This window comes from Gallus gallus, chromosome 2 (genome assembly GCF_016699485.2).
Source record: "Gallus gallus isolate bGalGal1 chromosome 2, bGalGal1.mat.broiler.GRCg7b, whole genome shotgun sequence".
NCBI lineage: Eukaryota > Metazoa > Chordata > Aves > Galliformes > Phasianidae > Gallus > Gallus gallus.
In genome coordinates this window covers 122,242,857-122,268,271 of record NC_052533.1, presented here as the reverse complement: position 1 = coordinate 122,268,271, position 25,415 = coordinate 122,242,857, and the positions used below count along the sequence as shown (strand labels likewise).

The following is a 25,415-nucleotide window of genomic DNA, read 5'->3' as shown; positions in this document are numbered from 1 at the left end:
GTTCATCTAATCAGTGAGTGAATCATAGGAAAGACTTAGTGAGTACACACACAACATTCTTGCAAGATGATTAAAGAGTCCTTATCTAAGAACACTGAAATTCGGTTAATTACAATTAGGAGATAATGCATATCCACTCTAGGCAGCAGAAGTATTCTTTCATTACTTTTCAATATTTTTCTTAAATCTAAAGGAACTATAGTGATTGAAAGAGATGAGTCATGACAAGTGCTGACATTCATGACAATGAAAACCTTGAAATTGAAGACTAAAAGAATTTGGAAGGTTAGAAAATTAAAGAGGAAAATCCTCAGTGCTTGGAGAACTAGAAGTGAACAGCTGAAGTTTCAGGATCAATCTTAATTGTTATATAGTGTTCTCTTGACTTAATTTTCCCATCTAAGAGAACTCTAGTTGGCATTCACAAGAATTCCCTGTTGAGTATGAAAATTGTAGTCCTAAGGACTTTTGTTTTGATGATGATATAACCTTGTAGCCTACTCCAAGGGTCGGGAATCTCAAGCTTAGATTATTTTAATAATTTATCTTTTCCTTATATTCAGTGGTTGAGTCTGTGGATAATGTCATCAAAGTGAATCTGACCAGATATATGCAGTTAGGTGTGAGGCAGAAGACAATGACATACGAGACCTTGAAATAATCCTATAGGTTGTGTCAATTTATCCTCTCAGAAGTCAGGGAAAAAAAAGCAGTTTGGCTGGAAAATACCTGTTGTTGCACAGCCAGCTGTGTTTCACTGGGTTCTCTCCTGGTAATGCTCCTGTGAACATACTATTTCCAGAGCTTCAGCTTTTGTTGGATTTGTAGGAATATTCTCATTACCTCTGCTCTTACTTACCTTCTTCTACTCTGGCAACAGCACACCAAAATGAAAAGCATGCTTTGCATAAATTTCAAATGCATTCCACTCAATTCTAGAAATGTTTATCTGAGCTAGGCAGAAAGCACACACAAGAAAGTAATAATCTCAGTAGGTTTTCTTTAAATCAGGCAGCTTTGCAAGAAGTAACAAATCCTAATTAATCTGCTTCTGGGAGATTTTGGAAATGCTCTATTATACTAGAAATTAACATATTTTAGGATGAACAACATAACAAAGTCAGTTGCATCTGTACTTTAACTTTTGATTAAATGTAATATGTATTTGTTTTTAAAATAGTAATGTCATTCCTGCTGTATGTAGCAGAACACCCAAAATAAAGAAGTTGAGGATTGCTGGGTATCAAAAAATTGCATATTTTAGCCATCTAAAACCATTTTTCACACTTAATTTCCAGCTCCTGAATATGGGTGAATAAATACTTTGATTTGTTATGAATTATTCATAGTAATGAGTTTGTGAACTTAAAAACTTATTGCAATTTATAAATTGAATAAATGTAACTTAAAATGCATGCAAAATTTTATAACTAGAATTTTTGAAGTCTGTAAGTCTTGACTTTTATTCAAAGGTGAAAATATAAGGAATGATACAGTGATTTGCAGAAGATGGAAGAATGGTCTTTGTGGATTCTGTCACTGACTGTTCTGCATAGTTTCTGCCTGATAATAGATATACACTTTAACGAGCTTTTCAGTGTTGCTTACCACAGTGGCATTTGGTTGCCTACAGCAGGCAGCTAATGTCGTTTTGGATGCCCAACCTAACCTCTAGCTGGCACTCCAGAAGGTAATTAATCCTGTAGATCTTTTGGCATATTCTTCAGATCTGTGAAGATATCTTGAAACATCAAAAACATCTAAAATATGTCTCATGGCTTATTTTTGGACACCTGAGCTACTTCTCAGTTTTGTCTTTTCTTTCTTTTTTTTTTTTTTCTTCCCTCTAGGTGTAGAACCTGAATCCATACTCACTTTTTTCTAGATGCCTAACCTGATCTGAGGAAATGCAGAATATGTGAAGTTGCAGTGGTATTCAACAGTCACAGCGAATCATGCCTTTATTTCTTCTCTGACTTCTCTATGTGTGCCCTCTCAGTTTTAGTTCCCATGCCTGTTTCAGGGTAGTTTCTATGATTCTTAGGTCAAGTGCACTGTGAGCTGTTCTCACGTAATGAGTCTGACCATTTTTTAATACATACAGTAAATTTCTGTGCAGATCTACGGTTAGCAATGACTATGTTGACCAATTAAGAAAAAAAAAAGATACTGAATATTGTTTAAGCACCTAGAAATACTCACTAAACAAAAGAAAAAAGAAAGTCCACACCTATGCCTGTTTTAACTAGAGGTCTTTTACACGATGGCGTATTAGATAAACTTAATATTTCAGAAACATTTATTTTGTATTATTTCAGTGAATGTCCAGCTGTTCAAGACCAGTCTGAACCACTGTGTATTTCAAGATGATCCATATAAAATCCATGAGTTTTGTTCAGTGCATTATTGAGATTTGACTTTCTGGACAAACCTGATTCTGCAAGTTGACTGGTGAAAAGTTAGAATCTTGCACCTTTAGGTATGTACTGAACTTATTTCTCAGTTTCCCACTTTCTTTATATTTTTCTCTACGTTCCCTAAAAAGAGTAAGTACATTTTTCTTGGGACATATGGTATACTCACATCTGACTGAAGAGAAGCTGTTTTTCCATATTATGAACATAAAGTATGGCACACCTTGTTAAAGGCTTAGAAAAATCATCTTGAAAGGCACACACCAAAATAGTGGGAATTTTCAACCTTTGTCATTTTGTTCCAAAGCCCTGATATATGCTGTGGAAATTATAACACAGTTCCCTTGCCCTTGCGGCAGTGTTTGAAGATTAGTAAGTTCTTGTAAAGTGCTTGCGTAGTACTGTAATGATGAGTACCCCATAAAAACCATTAATAAACTGATAACGTTCTCTCTAGTGTGGTGTTCAGGAAGAGAACCATAAACAAGGTTCAGTATATGCAGGGACTCATGGGGATTTGGCAAAACACACTGTTTACTACTGATCACCGTCCTTTTTATATATTGACTATGGAAAAACTTACCTGTCTGTTCAACTCATGTCCCTGTCACTGTCCATAGCATATAGAGGGCTGAACTTTTTCCTCATGCTGCCATACTTTCCATTTTCCTTTTTCCATAGGTCGCATACTGAGATAACATTTACTTGTCTCACAGAGTTGTCTCTGATTACATATGTAAAGAGTCTGGGAATCCTTTGATGGAAATCAGCAGAGAATTGAAAAGCATTTACTGTGTATTATTTGTTAGGCCAATTTCTTTAAAAATATCCCCAGACCAAATTTACGAAGTACATATTAAACCAGTGTGTCCATGATTTACCAGCATTCCTTGAAGTAACCAGTTAATCATCTTCACACACAAGACAGCCAAACCCAAAGTATGCTCTCTTTTCTGAATGATTAAGCCAGGCTTCCCATAGCACTTCACTGGCGAGTAATCATTCACTGGCAATGACAATCAACTAAGAACGAAGTGAGAGGAAAATACATGTAATCTTGACACTGAAGCTGTAGAATCTGCTGTGAAAAAATAAGAAAAGAATGGGAAGAGGAAAGAGCAATGATCCCAAAGATGTGAAAAGAAAAGAAAAGACCAAGATACAACTCAAACGAAGAATAGGTTGTTTTGATGGGGTAAGTTTTATTATCGGCTCAATAGTTGGGGCAGGGATCTTTGTGTCTCCCACAGGGGTGTTAAAGCATTCCCTGCTTAATGTTGGTGTTGCATTAACGATCTGGACTGCTTCTGGACTAGTTTCTCTTATGGGCTCCCTCTGCTATGCAGAGCTGGGCACTGCTCTGCCATTTTCCGGAGGGGAATACAGCCATATTAAAAGAGGCCTTGGATCCTTACCTGCCTTTGTGTTCATCTGGACATCAACGTTTACCAAGCCAGCATCAAATGCTGCCCGAGCCTTGCTATTCGCTGAATATGCCACCCAGCCCTTCTACGGCATTTGCCCTGCACCAGAAGTGCTGAAGAAATGCTTGGCTTTGGCTGTCCTCTGGTCACTGGGAATTCTGAATGGACGCAGTGTCAAAGTGGCTGCATGGGTGCAGACAGTGTTCACCCTCCTGAAGATGATGGCATTGTCTGTAATTGCTATCGGTGGCATAGTTCTGCTCGTTGGTGGAAGGAAGGAGAATCTCACCAGGTTTGAGGACATGTTTGGCTCAGAGATGCCCAACGCGTCACAGATTGCTGAAGCATTTTTCCAAGGACTGTATGCATACGGTGGTTGGTGGTCCCTCAATTATATGGCAGGTATCTTGCTCTTTTTCTTTAGATTTTATTCTGCAATAGCAATTCTTAACTTTTTCCTCAGCCAGTGTTAGAAGAACTTGTCTGTCCTTCATGGGTTTATGCACATTTTTTGTGGTACAAACTGTCTACTGGTCTTGTGTGTGATAGGGCTAGTAAAAGAGACATTGCTCTACTGTGTGTATGTTCCTTGCTTCTTCTGCAGTCGTCAGAATGAAATTAACATTTACAAAGGGCTACAAGAGAAATTCAAGAGGTTTATTTAAAATCTCATTTGTAAATAGAATTTTTCACATCTTAAAAAATTAGAGTTTGAGTTTTACAAAATAATGTATAAACTAAGATATTTTTGCCAGCCTATTTGCTCAATAAGGACCAATTCCAAAAAGACTGACTAATTTGTATTTAAATATCTATACCTTCTCCGATTTGTACATGGACAAATTCATACTGAATTGTATTAAAATATATCAGTTTGAAGAAATATATATAGTGTAGCCTGTCCATGATAGTTCCCTGAGAACAGACGTAGAAGAAGAATGTAAGGGAAGTGGTATAAATCTTCTGATATAACCTATATCCAATTTTAAACATGCAAAATCTTTTGGCATGTTCATTTACTTGTCCTGTTCTATATCTAGTGATAGGTAACAATAATAACCAGCAATTTTTCATGAAAACTGCGAAGAGAGAATGCTCACAGTTAGTTACATACTTTGCAATGAGTTAATGATGTTTTATAATATCATTAGATTTATGGAGTTAAGTTGTAAGCAAGTGGATGATGCTGTTATATCTTTAACATTACTCATCCACTGACCTCTACTACCTGTAGAAACATTAAACATTAAACATTAAATAAACCCAATGTGTGAAATGTGTAACACAAAGTTCAGTGGTGAGAACAGTGTGAAAAATGGGTTAATATTTAAAAAAACTGACAGTTACTAGTAAAATCCTGCTAATCCTGCATTTAGAATATACTGTTATGAAACAGGTTGTAAAAACCAGAAAGGATATTTTTTGAAATCTTAGGATTTTCTTAAAGGCAAGAATTCAGATTTGTAAACCCAAAGAAATACAAAATTATTCACAAAGTACTATTTTCTGATCAGTTACCACAAGTAACAATTGCAATACACAAGTGATAAATGCAATCCACTGGGTAGCACAGCTGTTTAGACAGATGCAACTATGCTATAGACCTCTCCTGAACTGAGTTTCCTATTCTTCAACAATAACTTTCATTCCTGTGAGCCTCAGCTAAAGGATCCCATGCCAGCTGGATGTTGGGACTGTAGCTAGCAATGAAACAAATGGAAAGATAAATTTAAATCAGCTATTTTGGTGATTGTCTCCTTTTGTGCTCAAAATTATGAAGTGTATTTCTTCCATTTTAAATAAATCCCCAATTCTCCAATAAACTGAATCTGCATTTCTCTGTTGTACTCATTCTGTCCCTCTGCAGTCTGTGCACTGCACCCCAGAATAGGGCAGGCTCAAAGCTGATGCAGGAGGCAGAGGTAGTATCTGGGAGAAAAATGATTCACCCTCCCTCACCAGCCTATATCAGTACTAGTATAGGCTGAGTAGTTTTAAGCTAAGATACCAGGTTTAGCACTAAACAGTTTTCCTCCACCAGTTTTGTCATGGAAATGATAATGGCAGAATTCAGCTGGCAGCTGCCCTTTTTAAAAGCCACTGCTTTTACTGCTCCTCTGTCAATACCTTCATTCTTTCCCATTATGTGTCTTCTGATATAAAAGTAAAGAAATGTTTTGGGCAGGAGTAGGAGCATACACTCAGAGTGATGATCAGAGGGTTGGAGCACTTCCCTACAAGGTCAAGCTGAGAGAGTATAAACTGGAAGAGGGTGGGTTTAAATTAGATATTAGGAAGAAATTCTTTACTATGAGGGTAACAAGACACTAGAACAGGTTGTCCAGCAGGGTTGTTGTGGATGCCCCTCTCTGGAGGCGTACTAAAACAGGCTGGATGGGTGTTTGAGCAGCCTGGTCTAGAGGGAGGTGTCCCTGCCTATAGCAGGGAGTTGGAACTAGATCATCATAAAGATCCTTTCCAACCCAAACCATTCTATGATTCTATGAAAATTTTGAATCAGGGCTCATGAAGTGATGAAAGAATAAATAAACTGACTTTATAGCCTCACATTCAATCTTTAGATTTAAAAGTATGGCTATTTGGAAATCTATTACCAAATTAATATTCTAATGTACAGCCATATATTTGTTTAATCAACTCAGAGAAAATTTATTAGTCCTTTGTCATTTTCTATCGGTCTGTCAAGTCTCTCTTTTCCCAAGACACCTGATAGCTAGAAAAAGACAAAGGAAAAAAAAAGTTCTAAATACTTCATTTAGGACTCTGATGATAAACTATTTGAAAACTACTGCAGGAACACACAAGCAGTGTAGTTTATGAGCCATGATTAGGGGTTGGGGCAGGATTTCTATGTCAGTCATGTCAACCTTTGAGGAAATTCACTGAAACACACAGAAGTTACACCACTGTTTGCCTTATTATTATTAAATTGTGTTTTTCAGAAGAGATGAAAAACCCTAGCAGAAATATCCCTTTAACTGTGATGACAGCTGTTCCTGCAGTAATTGTGTTTTACTTACTGGTAAACATCTCATATCTGACTGTCCTCACACCAAAGGAAATTGTCTCCTCAGGTATGAATTTGATATTTTTGTGAGAAAGGTGAGGTCCATTAGCGTACCTGTTTGATGTCAATGTACTGGATTACTTGTGCTCACCTAACTCCACAATTGGAAAGTGTGTTTCAGTGTAAGTTTTAAACGAGATTTGTGGTTTAATTTTACTGCATGATATAGGTTGGACTGAATACAGAGAAATGATAGGAAGTGTCAAAATTTTGGCTTATACCTCTACTGTCTAAAAAGAAATCAGAAGTGCATTAAAACATGGAAATTAAGTGATGATTGGGTCCTTGTTTGATATAGGTAGGGATTTGGTTTTCCTGTAGTTCTAATCCTCTCTCCTCCTTCCTTTCCTATGTCACAGTATCTAAGGCTAAAGTCCTTACTGTTTAGGATGGGAACAAATAATCTTTCCAAGTTACCTGTAATCATAAATAATATAGAAAAGGCCATAGCCAGGAAAACATAGCCATTTGCTGTTGAAGAGGGGTGCCTCTTTTCTTTACTCAGATGGCCCTGCTCATGTATTTACATTTGTTATTCATGATGCCGAGATGCAGCCGTAACGCTTACAGGGTGCTCAGTCCATTGCCTCCTGTTGGCCACTGCAGCTTCACCCAGGAGCTTTTGTGGTGGTCAGCAGTCCTTGCTGCTACCTACTCCATGCAAGTTTTAGCTCCTGAATACAGAACTGGTAGAATTAGATTAGATTCATTTGATTATTCAAAACAAACAAACAAAACAAACAGAAAAAAACAGACGTTCCTGATAAATAATAGATATTTCATACATTTTAAGTTTCCTTTCTCCTGAGTCTGTTGGAAATTCAGAGCATGGTATCTACAACACTACTGTTGCTTTGTTTTCTTGCAGTTGCTGTGGCGGTAACTTGGGCTGATCGAGTGATCCCCTCTGTTGCCTGGATCATTCCTGTCTCCGTTGCTGTCTCAATATTTGGTGCCCTCAACAGCAGCATGTTCACATTGGGTCGATTAAGCTATGCTGGAAGTCAGTCAGGACATTTACCTGTTTTAATATCCATGCTTAACGTCCATACTTGTACTCCAGCACCAGCCATGATTTTTTCAACAACCATTGCATCCATTTTTATAATCCCCTCTGACCTTATTATGTTAACAAATTACTTTGGATTTTCTGCCTGGCTTATGATTGGATTGACTTGTGCAAGCCTGATTGTACTTCGATACCAGGAACCTAACCTACATCGACCATACAAAGTAATTGGAAATAAGTTATCAAATATTCTTTTTGCTTTATTGAGTCATGGGCATCATGCAAAAGTTATGGAACAAATGCAAGGCAAAAGTTGATAGTTACTACAGAAATATAAATGGTAATCACAGTGATTAGAACCTTACTCATGGTTTGGGACAACTCTGCTTCATACTGTAGGGAAAAGGTAAAAAAAAAAGATGGTCCTTGCTCCGGAGCTTACCTGAGAACAAGAGATGAATCTGCATAGAACTGGGGAGATGTGCAGATGAGGAACAGGAAACCACAGTGATGTGGAGCAGTGACAGAAACCATGTGGGATCCAGGCTGGCGGTTGTTGGTTTAGGAGACCTTTGTCTGCCCTCATCTTTCTTCACCCAACCACAGCCATTAGGGTCAGGTTTGATTTAATCTCAATCTAACTGTCAGAATACCGAGTTGGAGATACGCCATTAATTAGCATTAATTGTGAAAGCTCCCTCTAGGTACCCAGTGCTGAGTTTATTTTAGGCGTCCATACTATTATGTGGGTGAATGCTTTTCAGGTGCTGCTTATCTCTTTTCCTTAATGATAGAAGGAGGCTGAACAAGTGTTGTAGACAATCTTATGTCAGATAAGTCCTCCCTGGGGTGAGATTGAAGCAATACAAATGGTATTATGGTGTGGCAAAGAATGCATTATTACTGCAATGAATGATACATGAAACAGATTGGTCAGTTACTTCCTAATTTTTTTTTTCTTTCTCTTGCAGGTGTTTCTACCAGTTCCATTTGTGATGGTGGCCATGTCATTCTTTTTAGTTTTAGCTCCTATAGTCTGGTCTCCAAATATGCAGTATTTTTATGCTTTTTTGTTTATGCTGGGGAGTCTTATTGTTTATATTCCTTTTGTACATTTTAAATTGCATTTTGCATTTTTTGATAAAATTACTTGCTACTTGCAGCTACTGCTGGAAGTTTCTCCTGCTGATGGTTCTGATGAGAGTAAATGTGAATAATGGGAACATTGTAATCCCAGTGCAACTGACAGCCAATAGAAGATTTTCTTTAACTGAGATTGTAGGTCGAGAATTGGATGTTACATGTCATATATAGGAATATGTATTTGTATATGTATATACATATCTGTACATATGCAAATGTACAAATATGTGTGTAACATATGAATATGTATGTGTAGACATTTAGTTTCAGAACTGTGTGTATATGTAAATGTTAGTATGCATACATATACATAGATGTACATATTTAATTGATGCACAGTCTCCTTTAAATTGGTAAAATCCATAAAATGCTCCTTCTTGCTCCTGAAGGCACCATTAAAGTTGCATATATAATTGAAATAACAGAAATAAAACTAAATTACAGAACCAATACTTACCAATATTATCATAAATAAGTAAATATGTACTTGTCGGAATCATTTGATAATGCACTTTTAGTCTCTAAAGTAAGTTAGTAAAGTAAGTAAGCTGGATTATTTCTACTTCTTAGAAGTCTGTTTATTAGAACTTCCCGTTTTAAAGGCCTTAAGCTTCTATGCATCTGCTAACTTTTTTTTTTTTTTTGTCTGAATTTATTTTTAATAAAAAGGCTTTGAAGAACATTGTAAAATTGTCTGAGACTCTGAGACTTCTTTTTTAATCCCAAGAAAACTGTACTTGATGAGCCTTGGCTATTTTAGACCAACACATAGAAATGTGGGATGAAATCTTAGTAGGCATCAAATAAATCAATAAGAATAATTTATCCTGTTTGTCACACCAATAAAATTCAATATCTAGATTAATTTACTAAATTGTTAAATCTAACTAAGCATTAATATTCTTTTATTCCTTATTTTTCTGAGTTACTGATACATGAGAGCATTTTTGTCCTCCATCCATCTCCCTTCCATTTTTTAAAATGAAATGAAGATAAATTCCTGACCTTTCATTTTAAGAACTGAGCCACATTAAGCCCAGTGAGCATTTAATCTTAAAGCGTAAGAACCAGTACACAGGAAACATCAGATACTTCAGGGCTAGTCTATTAACATACGCTGCTATTTTCTTAATTATGACAGAATTATGTGGTTAAATGGTTTTTTTATGTCCGTATAATGCTCACCAGTACAACCAGTAGATGGCTCCAGACCAACATCTCACTTAGACCAGGATATTCTGGGTCACTGGATGCGGTATTAGTGAGAGAAAAAGTTTTACAGAGCATTGTATTATTGTAGAATAGAAAAATCCTTGCTAAAAGATTTAATTCTTCAATTTAGAGGTCAGAATGATAGCTTAGATCTTCAGACAGAGCTATGCAAAGTACAGGGTACCATCAATAAAGCTGGGAGCCATCTGAAGGCTTAGGAGGAATTGATGCTGCACAGGCAGAGCTCCCAAAATGAAAACAAGTGCAAGAAGCAGGTGACTCTTCTTATGGCTGATGAGGTACACAGAGTGGAAACCTGAAGTAAAATGTAGATCTTTTAAAATGCTGTTAAAGAGAAGCCCGTGCAAGAGAGGAGTGAATACTGCTGAGATGCATCCTGCTGAAAGCAAGAGAGGAATCAATGTTTAATTTCACTGAATGGAGCCATCAGAAAATCATTCATCTTGTTATTTTAATTAAAAATAATCACAAGGCTAAACAAAATTTTCTGGAGGCAGTATTGTAAGAGCTGAATTCTAGTGCGGATGAATAGAAAGGGAAAATTTTACTGTGTCTGAAGAACTGAGTATGGATTTGTAGAGTCAGGTGTGGTGCCTGGCTGTGCCTTCGATTTTCAGCTGATCCTGATCAAGTCACCTATTTAAACCTATGTTTTAATTTGTAAATAAAAATGAAAGTCATAGGGAAAAAAATGTGGCTGGTGCAATAAAATTGTATAGAGGGTGACATAGCCTAACCTGAGAAACCCTGGACTTGGTTTTTCATGATAATTATTATATTAAGTTTCAAGTATAGTAAAAAAGGGAAAGGACAAATCGTCCCAGCCACTTTGGTTTAGATGGATAGCAGATATCCTGTAACTCAGAGGCTTCTGACTATAGGTAGCTGGAATGACTACCAAACATACAAATGGTTAAATGTTGAAACACATCCATAAGCATCTGAAAATGTGCCAAATCAAGCTGCAAGGATTTAAGAGGGGTATCTAAAGTGAGAAAAACAGGATTACTGACATTTATGTTTAATTTCTGATTTCAGCATCAATGAGATCAAATTCTGAGCAATTTCACCACCTCACCTGCATGTATGACCTCATACACTATATTAATTTCATTTCTACACAAAATAAGGGATTGTGTTCCTCAAATTTATTGTCTTCTTTAACACAGACTACCCATTCCTACATCTAAGTGAGACAGAGGTCTTCTAAAAAATAACACTCATTAAATGACCCATTGCTTGGAAAGGGACTCAGCTGAGCTGAATTAACATTATAAAAGCAACCTCAGATACGGTATTATTTCTTATCTTCTGAATATGAATCTCTTGATGTGGATGCCTGAGTGGTTTAAAATGCTAAATCACAATGAAGCAAATACAGCTTTCAATTCGTGTAGATTTCTTATTGTTGCTGGGTCATTCCACATTTCCAAGCACTAAGCATAAGGGAACAGAATTCAAATTTATAACTTGTATTAGCTACTCTGGCCAAAAGCAATTCCATATTTTAACATTATAGCTTGTTTTAAATGACACTACTTGGTCTCAGCTGCTTTCCTACTTCTATGTATCTCAGAAAATGCTATATGGAAGTAAGAGTGTTTTAGTACTAGACTATATCAAATGTTTATTTCAATTTTTAATTTATTTTTTTTACCTTTGACATCATAATTCTCTAAAGCTCATGCATACTTTCATGTTTCAGAAGTTCAACCTTATAACAAACTTAAAATGTGGTTGTTTTATTTTCAGTACTGTACTAGCCTAGTCTGGCATGTAATGAACCTGGCTGTTTTTCTAGGTTCCTGGCACAAAGTTTTTATATGTGTGTCTGTTACTTTTATTTTTCTGATTATCACCATAAAAAGACAAATGAAAATCAATATTCAGTTTTATTTTAAAAATTACTTGCGGTTATACACCATACTAACCCCATGTCTCTTAACTGCTTAAAAAAGGTAAAAATAGAAAATCCCTCTGAGGGAGCTGTAAGGAAGAAAGGAAGGGAAAAAAAAAATCAGCAATTAATTTTTTACTCCCCATAGGTATATGTCATTTGTGATTCCAATGAATAGATAATCAACTAGTAAGAACAGTTGCATTGCCCACAGAGGTGGTGGGTGCCCCATCCTTGGAGACATCCAAGGTCAGGCTGGATGGCAGTCTGAGCACCTGATCTAGCTGAAGGTGTCCCCATTCATTGCAGGGGAGTTGGACTAGATGGCCTTTAATGGCCTCTGCCAACTCAAACGATTCTGTGATTCTTTGATTTTTGTTTGAACTCCTAATTTGATTGGTTGGAACTTTGATCTGTGCAGAATGAGCTGCCTTTAGCCGTCCTCCTTGGAGGAGTTCAGACCTCCTGGCTTTTGACCATGGCTTTGATATATAGCTCTGTGGGCATTGCAAAGGTTTCCCATATCTCAGTTTCTACGTCTGCTAAAACAAAGAAAATAATGTTTTAGCAGCTGTCTGATCTCATAGGTCAATGAGAATCTGCTTGTCCCCCTCTCTTCCTGGCATGCAGTTGGGAATTATTCCCGTCACTGCTCCGTGTGACTCATACCAAGTGATGGGGACCCTGGCTCATTTTCGGAGGTACTGAACGTTGCCTGTTCTTTCTGGCTCAGTTTGGAGGCATGAGACATGTAAGGGCTTTAGAAACTTGGTAGCTGTTTCTGTTCTGCTTTGGAGCAGGAAATGAAACATTTTTTAAATTAACAGGTTTGGATATCTTGTGTCCGACAGGTTTAAAGACACCGTTAAGGAGGTTGACTATTAATGTTGATTTTCAATATATCAGAGGAAGTTCCATGAGAGGAAAAGAAGGTTAACATGCTCATATTTGAAGAGAATAAAAGAAATGACCCGGGTAATTATAATTCTGTCAGTGTGCCATAAATCCTTGAAATAGTAATGGAACAACTAATATGAGACCGAATCAGTAAAGAATTTAAAAGATAGTCAATGTCAAATTGTGTTTACAGAAAATGAAGCTTCACACTATTTTTTTTTTTTTCAGTAATTTTAATTTTGACTAAAGGATGAAAATATTGGTGTACAATATTAAAACTTCTTTACTTGAAACTGGATGAAAAAATGTGTATGAAAGATCCGAAAGATGACAAAACAATTGTGATGCATTAAATGCATTAAGAACTGGCAAATGAGATCTCACGTTAGCTTTTGAAAAGGCGTCTCCAAAGATGCCCCACAGAGATCAGACCTTTCGTGCATCTATAAGTGGCCTGAAAAAAATGGGGGTACCATGGAAAAAGTTTACACATGACTAAAATGGAAAATAGCAAAAAAAAAAAGTAAGATGCCAGAGCACAGATCCAAAAATATCAGGCATCTGTAGTCAGCTGGGAAGAAGCACACAAGTTATACTGCAAATTTTATTGTCATATGTGTACATCAGTAGATATACTGATGTACCCTTTTTGATTACAGCACACTGCTTGATCAGTTTTGTTCCTGATGACTATAAGAAGTGGCGCACAGTCGTAGTGAACAGATCTGAACTTCAGTGAGACCCCACTCCTCTGGCAGCTATGCTCTTCTGAAGAGCTAGTTCCTATTCTTCTTTCACAATGGGGAAAAGTGCTGTGAATTCTCCCCACATCGCTTCCAATAGCAGTCAGTTAATGACACAAAACTGAAGATGGGAAATAGCTGGAATTCAGATAGTTTAGATTAAATTAATGGAAATTTTGTGACTTGATGCAGATGTTGGTAGGCTGGTTAATACAGCAAGATCCTGGACCAGAAAGTTGAAGGCATTCAGGCTAAATTTAAAGCACATATATACGTCATTCTGCTAGGCAGAATATGTTCATTCAGTCCCAGCTGAAAATAAAAATATATTCATGTAACAAGAGAATAACCTTTGTTTGTGTTTCATCTTAATCCCTTTTATACAGAATTTGACATACTTTCTAGCAGAAATTCCTGTCACATCCATTCGTATCAATGTTGAAAAGATTCTCCAATGCAGCATATTTCGACAGTTCTATTTTTTTCAGAATTGTCTAATCATTTCACTTTGTGGACTTGAGATCATTCCAAGCCAAAAAGGTTATGGCATCATTTTGAATTTACTTTCAAAAGCTGCTGAAGATAAACAAGACTTCTGCCAAAAACATGTCAGTTGAATTTGATCACACGTATTTCACTCTTAGCTTATCACGCCTTTCTCTTCCGAGGTTTATCCTCGTTGCAGAGGTTGGACTAGTCTGGCAGAACTGCTGCAACAAGTACATCTGAAATACTCAAAAAGTCACCCAAACATATACAAGACAGAGTTGTCTTCAGCTTTTTTTTTTTTTCTCCAACATAAACTTTTTAATTTGCTGCCAAAAATCTCATCTCTGTACATTCTTTGCCATGCAAGTTTACTGCCTGTTACCTTATTCTTGCTGGTTGATTCAGTTTTTGTTTCCATTGCTACTCAAGACTTGATGACTGCTCTGACATTTTAAAAACACTTTGCCTAAAGTATTTTCCTTCTGAATTTGTCTCATTTGATTTTCTGGCTTAGTTCTAGCTCTATCTATGTTTGCTGTTATTGATTTCTGTTCACTGCACAGATTGAGTTAGACTTACTGAATTTTTACAAAACTGCCCCAATTTGTAGGTGAAAATCTTCACTAAAACAAGGCGCTTTCTCTTTTTCCCCTACAGTTTATTTAATGAGATTGATTGATTCTTTCTCTGTTTTCCCAAGTAAGCCCAACCAGTATCCTCTGTGAACTCTGGACACTGAAACTGGGCTTGGTATCCAAGAAGCAGTCACACAAATGACTCAGTATAGGGTTTTCATAGGGTGAAATGAAACTTTTTACTTGCACTGTGTGTATTATATTCCAAGTCATATCACAGTGTCAGTATAAGCAATTATTCCTATATAATTATTTACCAAAGCTTCTAATACCTGGTCTAAAACACTGATTCCCAGTAGAGACTACAGCCTCTTGGGAGTATGATCTACATTGTTTGTTCTGAGTGGATTCTTTTATAGCTGGTGATACTGAAATTGGTGTTTCAGTGTCTGCATCCAGATTACTCAGCATGCCTTGTAGCAGCGGACTGTTTTTCTGTTGCCAGTTATTTTTCTCAGCTTTGTCAGACCTGAAGTGTATCAGGGATAGCTTTGTGTTTTCCCTCCGGTTGAGATAAAATATTTTAGAGAAGAGCACATTGTGGTTTTAGTAACTGATTATGCTTGCAGCAATTTGGCTTCGTATATTCTGAAGAAAACTCTGTTTCTTCTTGGTTCTGTTAGTGGCATCCAAACATTTTGTCATGTATTTCTTTTTCAGTCTTCTTTCTATAATTGGGATAGTGCCTCTGTTTTAGTTGGAGGAAATATTAAGTATTTGCTGGACCCAAAAGCCACTTACACATTCCCCGCATAGTAATAGTTCTAGTCTTACTAAATTTAGCCTTGCAGCTTTTTAAATACCTGAAAAATTGGAAGAATCACTATTTTTGGCATCATTACAGGGACCATAATTCATAATTGGTATTTCATGTATAATCAATACCAACATTAACCCCTCGAGGCTTCTTCATAGGGGGAAAAGGAAAAAACGTAAAGCTCAGCTTTTAAATTGATCTTTTAACCTCACAAATGCTCATTTCCTAAAATGTTTGGCAGCATGTTGTTCTTACTCAACTATTCTAAATCAGATACTCTACTGGAGACTTAACTTCAAGCACTTTTTTCTTTTTCCTCTTTGTTTTAAACACTTTCATGCACTAGAATACTGGTCAGATATTTCAATATATTAGACAAAATAACTCCTATGTTGAATTAGATGTCAGAGTCATTATAAAGCTTGTCATTAACAACCTTAGCTGGGATATACATGAAAAGAATCCTATCCTGGATCACATCCTGTCCTGTATAAGTCTTGATCGAATCATGCAGACCTCAGGGTGGATTTTTGGAAAGGCATGTTGAGACCTCAGCAGCATGTGAAGGTGTCTGAAAAAGTTTTAAGTGAATTTCCCCCTAAGCACCATGGTTTCCACATGGTCCATTGTGCAACTTAGCCATCTTCATTCAGGTGGAAGGTTCCAATGACTGAGCAACCTGTGCCAGTTCTCCAGCACCCACAAGCCAGTGCTGCCTGGCATTCAGAGTGCTGGCACTCCTGTGTTCCAATCTGTGCCCATTCCTCCTGTCCTGGCACTGGGCACCACTGAAAAGAGCACGACTCTGTCCTCTCTGCACCCTTCTTTCAGGTATTTACATTTGTACATTGCTGAGATCCCTTTGAGACTCCTCCAGGCTGAATGTCCCTGCTTGTGATCTGACATCAGCTGAGGTGATCAATTTAGTTGGCAAAGGAAAGGTCCATTCCCTCAGAGCCAAAAAGTTTTCTGCTCTAGACCCAAGCTGCTAAGGTGAATTTTGAACAACCCAACAGTACAAAATACAGATCAGGGATCTGGCAGAGGAGCAGGTAGAAACAAAAGAGTTGGTAACCAAAGAGTGATGATGGTTAGTGAAAGCTGGCTGTGAGGTGCTATGAAGTGCATAAAAGGTAGGAAACCAGGAGACAGAGAGGAAAGGAGCATTTATCTGTATCTGCTGAGCTTCAGTACTGTTTTTTTGTTTGTTTGTTTGTTTGTTTGTTTTGTTTTTAATTCATTGAATAAAAAATACTGATTAATTTTTCAAATCAAATGTTAAATTAAAGTAGTGCTACATCTGAGGCTTGCTGGAGAGAAATCCCAATAAAACCAATAAAAAGACTCCCAGTGACACAGCAATGTTTTATTTCTTTATTGGCTTGAATCGTATGTGAGATGGAAAGGTCTTGTTTGAATTTTTATTCCACATAGATGTTAATGCATTTAAGAACACCCTGCCAACATTTTAGTTCCTTGAAGATCCTTTGAGGGTGTTTTTCTTAGGTTCCTAAAATATTCTCGTTAAATTAATCAAAATGCATGTCTTTGAACATTTCCATATATTAAAATGGAGTATTTGTCCCTACATTGAGTAGTAATCCAAATGCTATTGTTTATAATTAATTTACTTTCATTTGACACCAGAATACTCTTGAAAATTTTCCTTAACTTTTTGAAAATGTTTCAGCCTTTTACTCTACACACATGTAACCTATTTTTAACTTAGAGCACTGAAGTCTCATGCTGACTGTTGTGGCATTTAGTGCTCTACCACTTGCACTGCTCTTGCATAGCACTGTTCTTGTATGTTCTTAGTTGGTGCTATAATCAGCTCTTCTGGATAAATTATGGGAGTTTTCAAACAAGGAGACTGCATGGAAGTGTAGGATTCTCAGAAGGACAAACTGAACTAAAACTGAAGGTGTGTGATAAAAACATCACACATCTAAAAATATGTAGGTTGCTCCAAAAGTAATGCTTCCTATTTATTTCCATGGAAACTATAACAAAGAGCACAGTAACACTGTTTGATAGAGCAAATTCTCAGCTACAAAACAGTATTTTTCATCAGAGTCACCACCATTAGTTATGCATTTTTGTCAGCGATGAACAGGAGCCTGCATACCATGCTTCTAAATATCTGCACCATTGAAGGTGACCACTGCTGCTATCCATCACATTACTGTGCTCACATCCACTGGTCGGTCTCCATTATCATTCAGCAAGCATCTGTGAATGTCAATTTTTTCTGCATGGAGTAATTCAGTAACACACCTTTGCTTCATCTGCACTTCCATGTCAGACACCAGTGTGTCAGACTGCCCCTCTGCTGCCAACTGTCACACAGCAACAAAATGTAATGGAATATTGGCAGGAAGGTTCAACCTCTACTGCCATACTACCAACATCTGCCTCTGATGTCATGAGCCAGCATAATAAAATAAGAGGCATTACCTCTGGAGCAGCCTTCATAAAAGCAGAAATGAGCTGATTTTATGATATTTCCATGATCTCTATTTCTGTTTCAGAAGCTTGAGTTGAAGACAAAGCAGCAGATTTAACTGCACTTTCCTCTTGTCTTGAATTGGACATCTCTTAGTGCAGGCTGCAAGCCCCCAGTGCAGCCACTCTGCCCAACTTGGGTGCTGCAGGCTGTGAGAACCCTTCTTTGTCTTCTGTCTCAAAGCTTGCTTCCTGAGGTATTTCTTGTGATAAGACTCTAACTGATTTATGGAGGTGGCAAATAATGGGTGCTACCGTGTGACAATCAACATCACTTTGACATTTGAAAGCACCTTCCTCCAGAGCTGCTTGCCTCCAGAAGAGAGTGCTCAGGACTGGGTACTGGCAGAAGATCTAGCCTAATAGCCCCAGCTTGGTGTGGGAAAACTGGGGAATGATACCATCGTGCCCTGTGAAAAACAGGATGCAGATGGGCATCCCTGCTCCCTCTTATCTGCTGGCAAGGCCTGGAAGATGATAACAAAGGAGTTTCTGTTGAGATCCCAGAGCCAGTAGCTGCCACTCCAAGGAGAGCTGACTCAACCACTTCAGATTCAAGCTGTCACTCAAAAGAGAGCTGACTTGACCACTTTGGACTTATTTATAAGTTTGTACTGCCATCGTCGTCGTTGCTGTTGGCACTGTTGTCAACAGAACAGCAACGCCCGATGACCCACCACTACTGAAGATCAATGACTGAACTACGAACCACGTTGGACCATGGTGGTGACTATCTCCCTCTTGCTTCCTATACGGACTCCTTGCTTCTATTTCCTATCTTTTCTATCGCCCTTCTCCCCTTCCCCATCTCCCTGAACAACTAGGATTTGTAATAAACTGGTCAGACCAACATTTGAACTGTTGTTTCTTAATCTCATGCTGGGTATACATATATCAAACAACCTCCTCTCCCTCCTATAAATTGGAGCGTGACACAGGCCAGCTGGAAACCTGCTAAGGGAGCTGGGAGCTGTGCTTCTGCTGGCAGAAAAATGTGCTCTTCACTGAGTTAGCAACCTCCTCTCCATATCTCTATGTCTGGTGTGTTCTAGAGGAGTGAATGGAACAGAAGATGCGAAGTTTGATTCTGATTGCCCAGTCCCAAGGCTGCTCAGAGCTGGAGCTCTCTGCTCCTATTATGGGGCTAGACTCAATGATCTCGAGGTCCCTTCCAGTCCCTGCAATTCTGTGATTCTGTTTGCAGTGCTGGCTCTGGGGTGCCATAGCATGCACCTGCTTTTCTGTTCAGTGATACCTGATCCAGAAACACTTGCCGCACATTTTCCAAGTCTTAGTATTTGATTCTGCTTCCAAATCATAGCATCACTATCACAGAATCATAGAATATTTTGAGTTGGAAGGGACTTTAAGGACCATCCAGGGCCCCATCCAGCCTGGTACTGAACACTTCCAGGGAGAAAGACATGATGTCATGATACTCTCTTGTAAAAGGAGCCAGGTCATATTTGTGTCACTGGTAGCTGATACCTTCTAGAAGAAAGTACTGTTTAAGAATCCTTTCCAAGTCTTTTCCGGGAGAAAGAAATCATTCCATGTTCCTGAGATGAGAGGAGTTAAATCTCCACCTTTCTGCCCAGGGGATTCTCTGCATTGTGCCATCACCTGCATGCATAGTTGAGGGAGCAGGGGTTGTGTGAGATGGGATGAAAAGGCATCCCCCTCTCCTTGAGATGATCCAATCACTGGCTGCTGAACTTTGCAAGGATGGGCTTCCCCATCATCTCACCACTATATGTGATGATGTAATTAGAGAAAAACCTAACTTACTGGAAATTATGCTAAGGGCCATTTCAGCCTCTGTGGCCTGAAAATTGGTAGAATTTATCATTTAGACACATCATTTTGCAATGGCTTTCCCCCATTTTGCAAAAGTATGAAAACATAACATTGGTAATTTTTTTTTTTTTTTTATTGCCAGTACCACTTACTGTGTACTTGCTGAGCCATTTGCTTTTATCTGAAAGAAGCCTGTGAGTCCAAGGTCAAAATAGATCAGGTCTTTATATTTTCATTTTCATTTTAATATTATTTTGTCTTGTCGATGTACATAGCCCTTCTGCATTTCCCATATTTGTCTGGCACATGAACTGTCTGGCTGGTAAACAGCTAATCTCAAGCTAACATTGCAATGTATTCAATAAATGATTTCTGAATTTTCTATTACTTGTATTCACATCATGAACCTAATTTTAAAGGTTATTATAATCAAGTCAGGTAATGAAATGTACTGTGCTCAATCAAAGCATTAGTATGATAATTTTTTTCTCTTCCCAAAGAGCAAGTTAAAGAGCAGGATTTGTAAAAACTTTAGAAAAGTATTGAAAAAGAAACCAAGTCAGAAACATAAAGAATTCAGACAGTAAGAAAACCATGCTATTTACTGCATTGACTATGAATTATAAGCCTACTAGTGAAGTGGTATGGAAAGGAAACAGATACATAGTTTGTGGATATTTTCCTTGAAAAATATTTACTTGCCCTGGTCAGCACAATCTTTTTTTTTTTTTTTCTACTTAATGTAGTGTAAACCGATTTATACTTATAAACCATTTTCTTCTGTAAACTCATAAAGCTGAACACATTAATTGTGCCTTACTACCTCAAATGTAGTTTTCATACGTAACATAATAATATAGTTATCATACATAAACATGCACTTTACAGTATTTTCTCTAAGATTTGACTTTCTTCATATCAATATTTGGAGAACTCATTTTTCACTGGTATAAACGAGAACACAGATGTGTTTTTTTTTTCCTCATTCTCACTGAAATTTATGCCAGAAATGCACTTCTAGTGACTTCTTTACTGCACTGGGAATGAGACTAAAAGCAGCAAGGAGAAGACAGAAAAGTACATTTTGTACTGCGAATTAGACTGAGTACAATGGATTGCGAAGTCTGATTACTGGGAATGAACCTGATGCATTATTGTCTCTTTTCTTTAGTCTTGGGAGAAAACAGCTATTTTAATATAAAAAATCCATGAACCGCTTTGCATGTAATATAAACTTGATGAAAAACTGATAGAAGAACATGCTAATATTTAAAGGTTTTGAGACTCGCTCCTCTGTTTCATCTTTCCCTAAATGTTTCCAAGTCTTCAGTGCCTCCCATGTTTGTAACATACTGAATCAAGCAGTGGAGAGCATCAGGATGCCATGGTCTTTGTGGCTGGCTGCCTAAATCATGTTGTATGAGTTATGGTGATAAAACCCAGGCTTAGGTGCTGAAGATGCACTTTCTGTTAAGAGTTGTCTCATTTTTGAAGATGCAAAGCCACACATTTTCCTGAATATTTTTAAGAATGAATTGCTGTCAATTTAAACAATATTTTTTTACTGCATGAGCTCCATGAAGTGGTATGGTATTTTAGTGAGATTCTTCTCTGCTGTTCCTTCCATCCTCTAAAGCTCAGAAATTTTTCTTTAAAGCTGGTATGTGCCCCTACAGTGGTACATGAAGCTGAATACACATTAAGATGTGATTAAGCTATTAACTCAGGAAACAGGCCAGCAGGAATACACAGTGCAGAGACTGGGAAGTCATTCAGTCTCACACTCACAGCAGCCTCTGGTACAATCTGTGGGACTATCGCTTCCTCTAGGCCAGGTTGGTTGTTCCTGCACCAAACCAAGTCTTGTAGTCTTCCAGTAATGGAGATTTCAGCCTTTTCTGGGGAACACTCTCTAGGTGGAAAACTTCTTCCTAATGTCCAACCAGCAGTCCCAGGCTGCAGTTTGTGGTCCCATGTTACATTTTTCTACCACTACCGAGAAGCTGTTGACTTTGTCACCTTTGCAACTCCCCTTCAAGGAGCTGCAGGCTGCTCTTGTGACACCTCCTTGCCCAGCTCCTGCTGCCCATCCTCACTGTGTTTTTGGCCCCAGCTCCTCTGGCAGTCTGCTCCTGCATTGCCCCTCTCTCAGCACTCTTACACTCAGAGCCCCAAGCTTCACTCTGCTGCTAAGAAGAGAGGAATAGCAACTCTCCTTGTTCTCCTGGACACAGTCTTTGTAAAGGAGTCCAGTTTGCCTTGGATGTGATGAGAATAAGTTGATGCACAATGGAAAAAAGTGATCCTTCTCTTATAACATTGTGAAATGATGAGGTACAAGCAGACTTCAGATGGTGGCCTTGGGGTTAAAGCAGGTCTTTTGTGTAAAAACTTCAGCTCCAAGCTGAGTAGCAGTAAAAGTAAATACCCTGTCAGAGGAATGATCAGAAGGCAATGAGAAAACTAAGCAGAATACAACACTGTGCTATTCTGTAAGTCAAAAACAGTATTTGCAGTTTTGGTCCTATTTCAAAAGGACATGGTAAACACGAGAAAACAGAGGTTTACAAGGGTCACTGAAGACAATGACCAACTCTTAAAGAAAGGTACCAAGTAGTTCAGGATTTTTCAGCCTGGAAAAAAAGACGACTCAGGAGAAATCTAAAATGAGGTTTGTAAAATTTTGATTGGCAAAGACAGAGTGGACAGGAAACATTTTATCTCTATATTTTTCAGTGCAATAGCTAGAAGATATCAGATGTTATTCTCAGTGGGCAGCAAAAGCATGAGCTAGGGTATTTTTCACCAGATGAGTAGATTCCACTAATCTGTGGGATTTGTCACCCCTGGATGTGGTGAACACTGAACATTTACAAGGATTTGAAAAGAACAACTAAACAAATCTAGAAAAGTAAATTCATTTTGGGTTGTAAGATGTAGTATCTATAGCCTAGCATGTTCTTGTGCTACAAATTGCTGGGAAAATATTCACTATGTGCTTCGTTGCTTATTTATACTTTTTATTATGTGTTTACCACTGGCCATTTGGAGGAGGGACTGAGCCAGAATGTCCTTTGGTGACCCAGTGAAGCATAGTTTGATCTATATATTTTATATGCTTATGAAAATCACACATACAATATTTATAAAAACCTTTTTTTTTTTTTTTTTTTTTTGCCTGAATTTAAATAAAATCAAAAAGACTATGATTCATGGCTTCCTAAATTCTCCTCAGGAAGAGCGCTTCTGTCCTGTTAATGCCAGCTGTGCTCTGAAGGGCAGTGGTGTGGATGGAAAGACTTGAGCCAACTTTATTAACACAGAGTGTGATATGCTAAGTGAAAAAATAGACAATTTAAAATGGCAATTCACTAGACTATCAAATATTTGTTATATCTCATTCCCCTGAAACCTCTCTCTGGGAAGAGAGGGAAAACAGAAGCTTTCCAGACTTTTCTGCTATGTTATGAGTGTTCTTCCCAGTTATCAAAAATTTTTCTCCCATGTAGAGACCTTCAGCTTACGAGCTCCATTAAATTGAGATCAAGGCTTCAGAACAGCTGGTAACAGTTTGCTGGGACTGTGAGAGCCTGGGAGGATACTGTGCTTCTGGTACTGGAAATGACAGTACTTCTCCTAAGGTCAGAACATACTTCAGTTTTTACACCAACCACCGTCCCTTTCAGTACCGTGAAAATGATTTATTTTGTGCTATTATTAAGGAGAGAGTGAGAGAGTTTTTCCTTTGCTTTTCATAGAAAAATGATAAGTAAAAACAGCAGAACCAATTTCAAAAGGCAACTTAAGGATATGACGCAAACATTGCATTTTCAATTAACTTAAGCCTGTGAAGCTGTACTTGTAGAGCATACTAAACAAAAGTTGAATTGGTGTAACAAAGTCCCACAGCCTTTTCCTCTCTGTGGACAGGACCAGAAGCCATTGAAGTTCTGGAAGATCTTTCTTCCTGATGTCGAAGGGCTTTGTGTCCAAACTAACTGTGGGGTGAAATCTTTCTAGTTGTGATGAAATGCCCTTTGCAGCTTCTACCATATGTGTGGGTATTGCTCTTCCACAGGCAAAACCATCTCCCTTGTTTGGAGAGGGTTTAACCATTTTGGCAAAACAAGAAACTTCAGCTTATGGCTTTGGCTTCCAAGTCAGCCAGGAACTGACGTTAGTGAGTGGGTGCCTTACTGGGCTGGCAAGACCCAACAGCACAGCATTGAAGGCACCTGCAGCAGCCTGTGCTGAGCATCGCAGCTTAGCCTTCCTGGAGCTCAGGCTTCTAGGCCTGGGGCTGAAATCCAGCCCAGTGTTGCTCTGGCGTCAGCATCACCTCATGTTTGATGTCCAGAGGGACCCCAGCAGTATCACTTATGCATAATTCCTGCCCTTTTAGATGGTTGTTATAGCCATTTCTTACATCTTCAAAGGCTGCTGGGGTGAGTAGGACAGTTATCCTTTTACAGCTTTTCTTCATTCACAAGACAGCAGTTTGTGTTCAAGTCTTGTTCTCCCATTGTATCTACCTTCAGATGGGCTTGTGCCACACTGTCATCATGCAGAAGAGACTTGGCAGCAGTGCTAGAATCTAAACGAATGAATAGGTAGCAGCCTATCCCTGACTACTTCAAGAATAGAAGTTTTGTTTTAAAAATGTGATTCTGAGCAAAAAAGACGTTATTAACCTTTTATTTCAGCTTTGCAAAGCTGAGACCCGCGCATGGTAGGTCTGTAGTATAAAGTTGTTATATTACTGTTAATGTTTAAATATCATCCACATCCATATACTCAGCAACACTTTTTGAAACTGTCCTCTAGTACTTTGGACTGGTAAGAAGAAAGAAAACATCTGTGTTTTAAAGCTCTCTGGCCAACGCTATTTCTCTTTGGGGACAAACACTGTCATCTCTTAAATTATCTCTGACCTTAATAAGGAGACAAGACAACCAAAAGCAATTTCTCTCATTATAAAATGTGAATACATGATATGTTTTAGAGAATCTGGTGACTCCTGATGGGAGTATCTAGAGAGAGGCAGAATTCACAAAGACAGTGAGTTTCTGTCACTAGGCACAGTAGAAAACTGCTTTGAATTCTGCACTATTGAACTACATTGCACTGTGCAAGCAAACAAGGGAGGAAATGACTTTTCTTGATTAATTTTTTTTTTCATGCAAGTGAAAAATTTGAATCTTGGTTTTATTTTCTAGTCTAAGACCTCTGACATAGTATACCATGACATCCTTCTCTCCAAATTGGAGAGATATGTATTTGATGGATGACTTGTTCAGTGGACAAAGAACTGGCTGCAGGATCAAGTCCAGAGAGTGGTGGTCAATGGCTCTATGTCTGGATGGAGATCAGTGACAAGTGCTGTC

At 38.1% G+C, this 25,415-nt stretch overlaps 1 protein-coding gene across 3 annotated transcripts; it reads left to right on the top strand.

Annotated features, from left to right (window-relative positions):
• Window positions 1–3,419: 3,419 nt before the first annotated feature.
• Window positions 3,420–9,768, top strand: SLC7A13 (solute carrier family 7 member 13). 3 transcript variants are annotated; one of them, XM_004939938.5, is made up of 4 exons: window positions 3,420–4,240; window positions 6,805–6,933; window positions 7,795–8,159; window positions 8,907–9,768. In XM_004939938.5, exons 1-4 carry the CDS (start codon window positions 3,517–3,519, stop codon window positions 9,150–9,152), a joined length of 1,464 nt encoding a protein of 487 aa, XP_004939995.1. In that variant the 5' UTR covers window positions 3,420–3,516; the 3' UTR covers window positions 9,153–9,768. The 3 variants fall into 3 exon arrangements, with proteins under 3 accessions (XP_004939995.1, XP_418315.2, XP_040551738.1); XM_418315.7 differs by having other exon boundaries at window positions 6,802–6,933; XM_040695804.2 differs by having other exon boundaries at window positions 6,802–6,933; window positions 7,795–8,275; window positions 8,907–9,042.
• The last annotated feature ends 15,647 nt before the right edge of the window (window positions 9,769–25,415 follow it).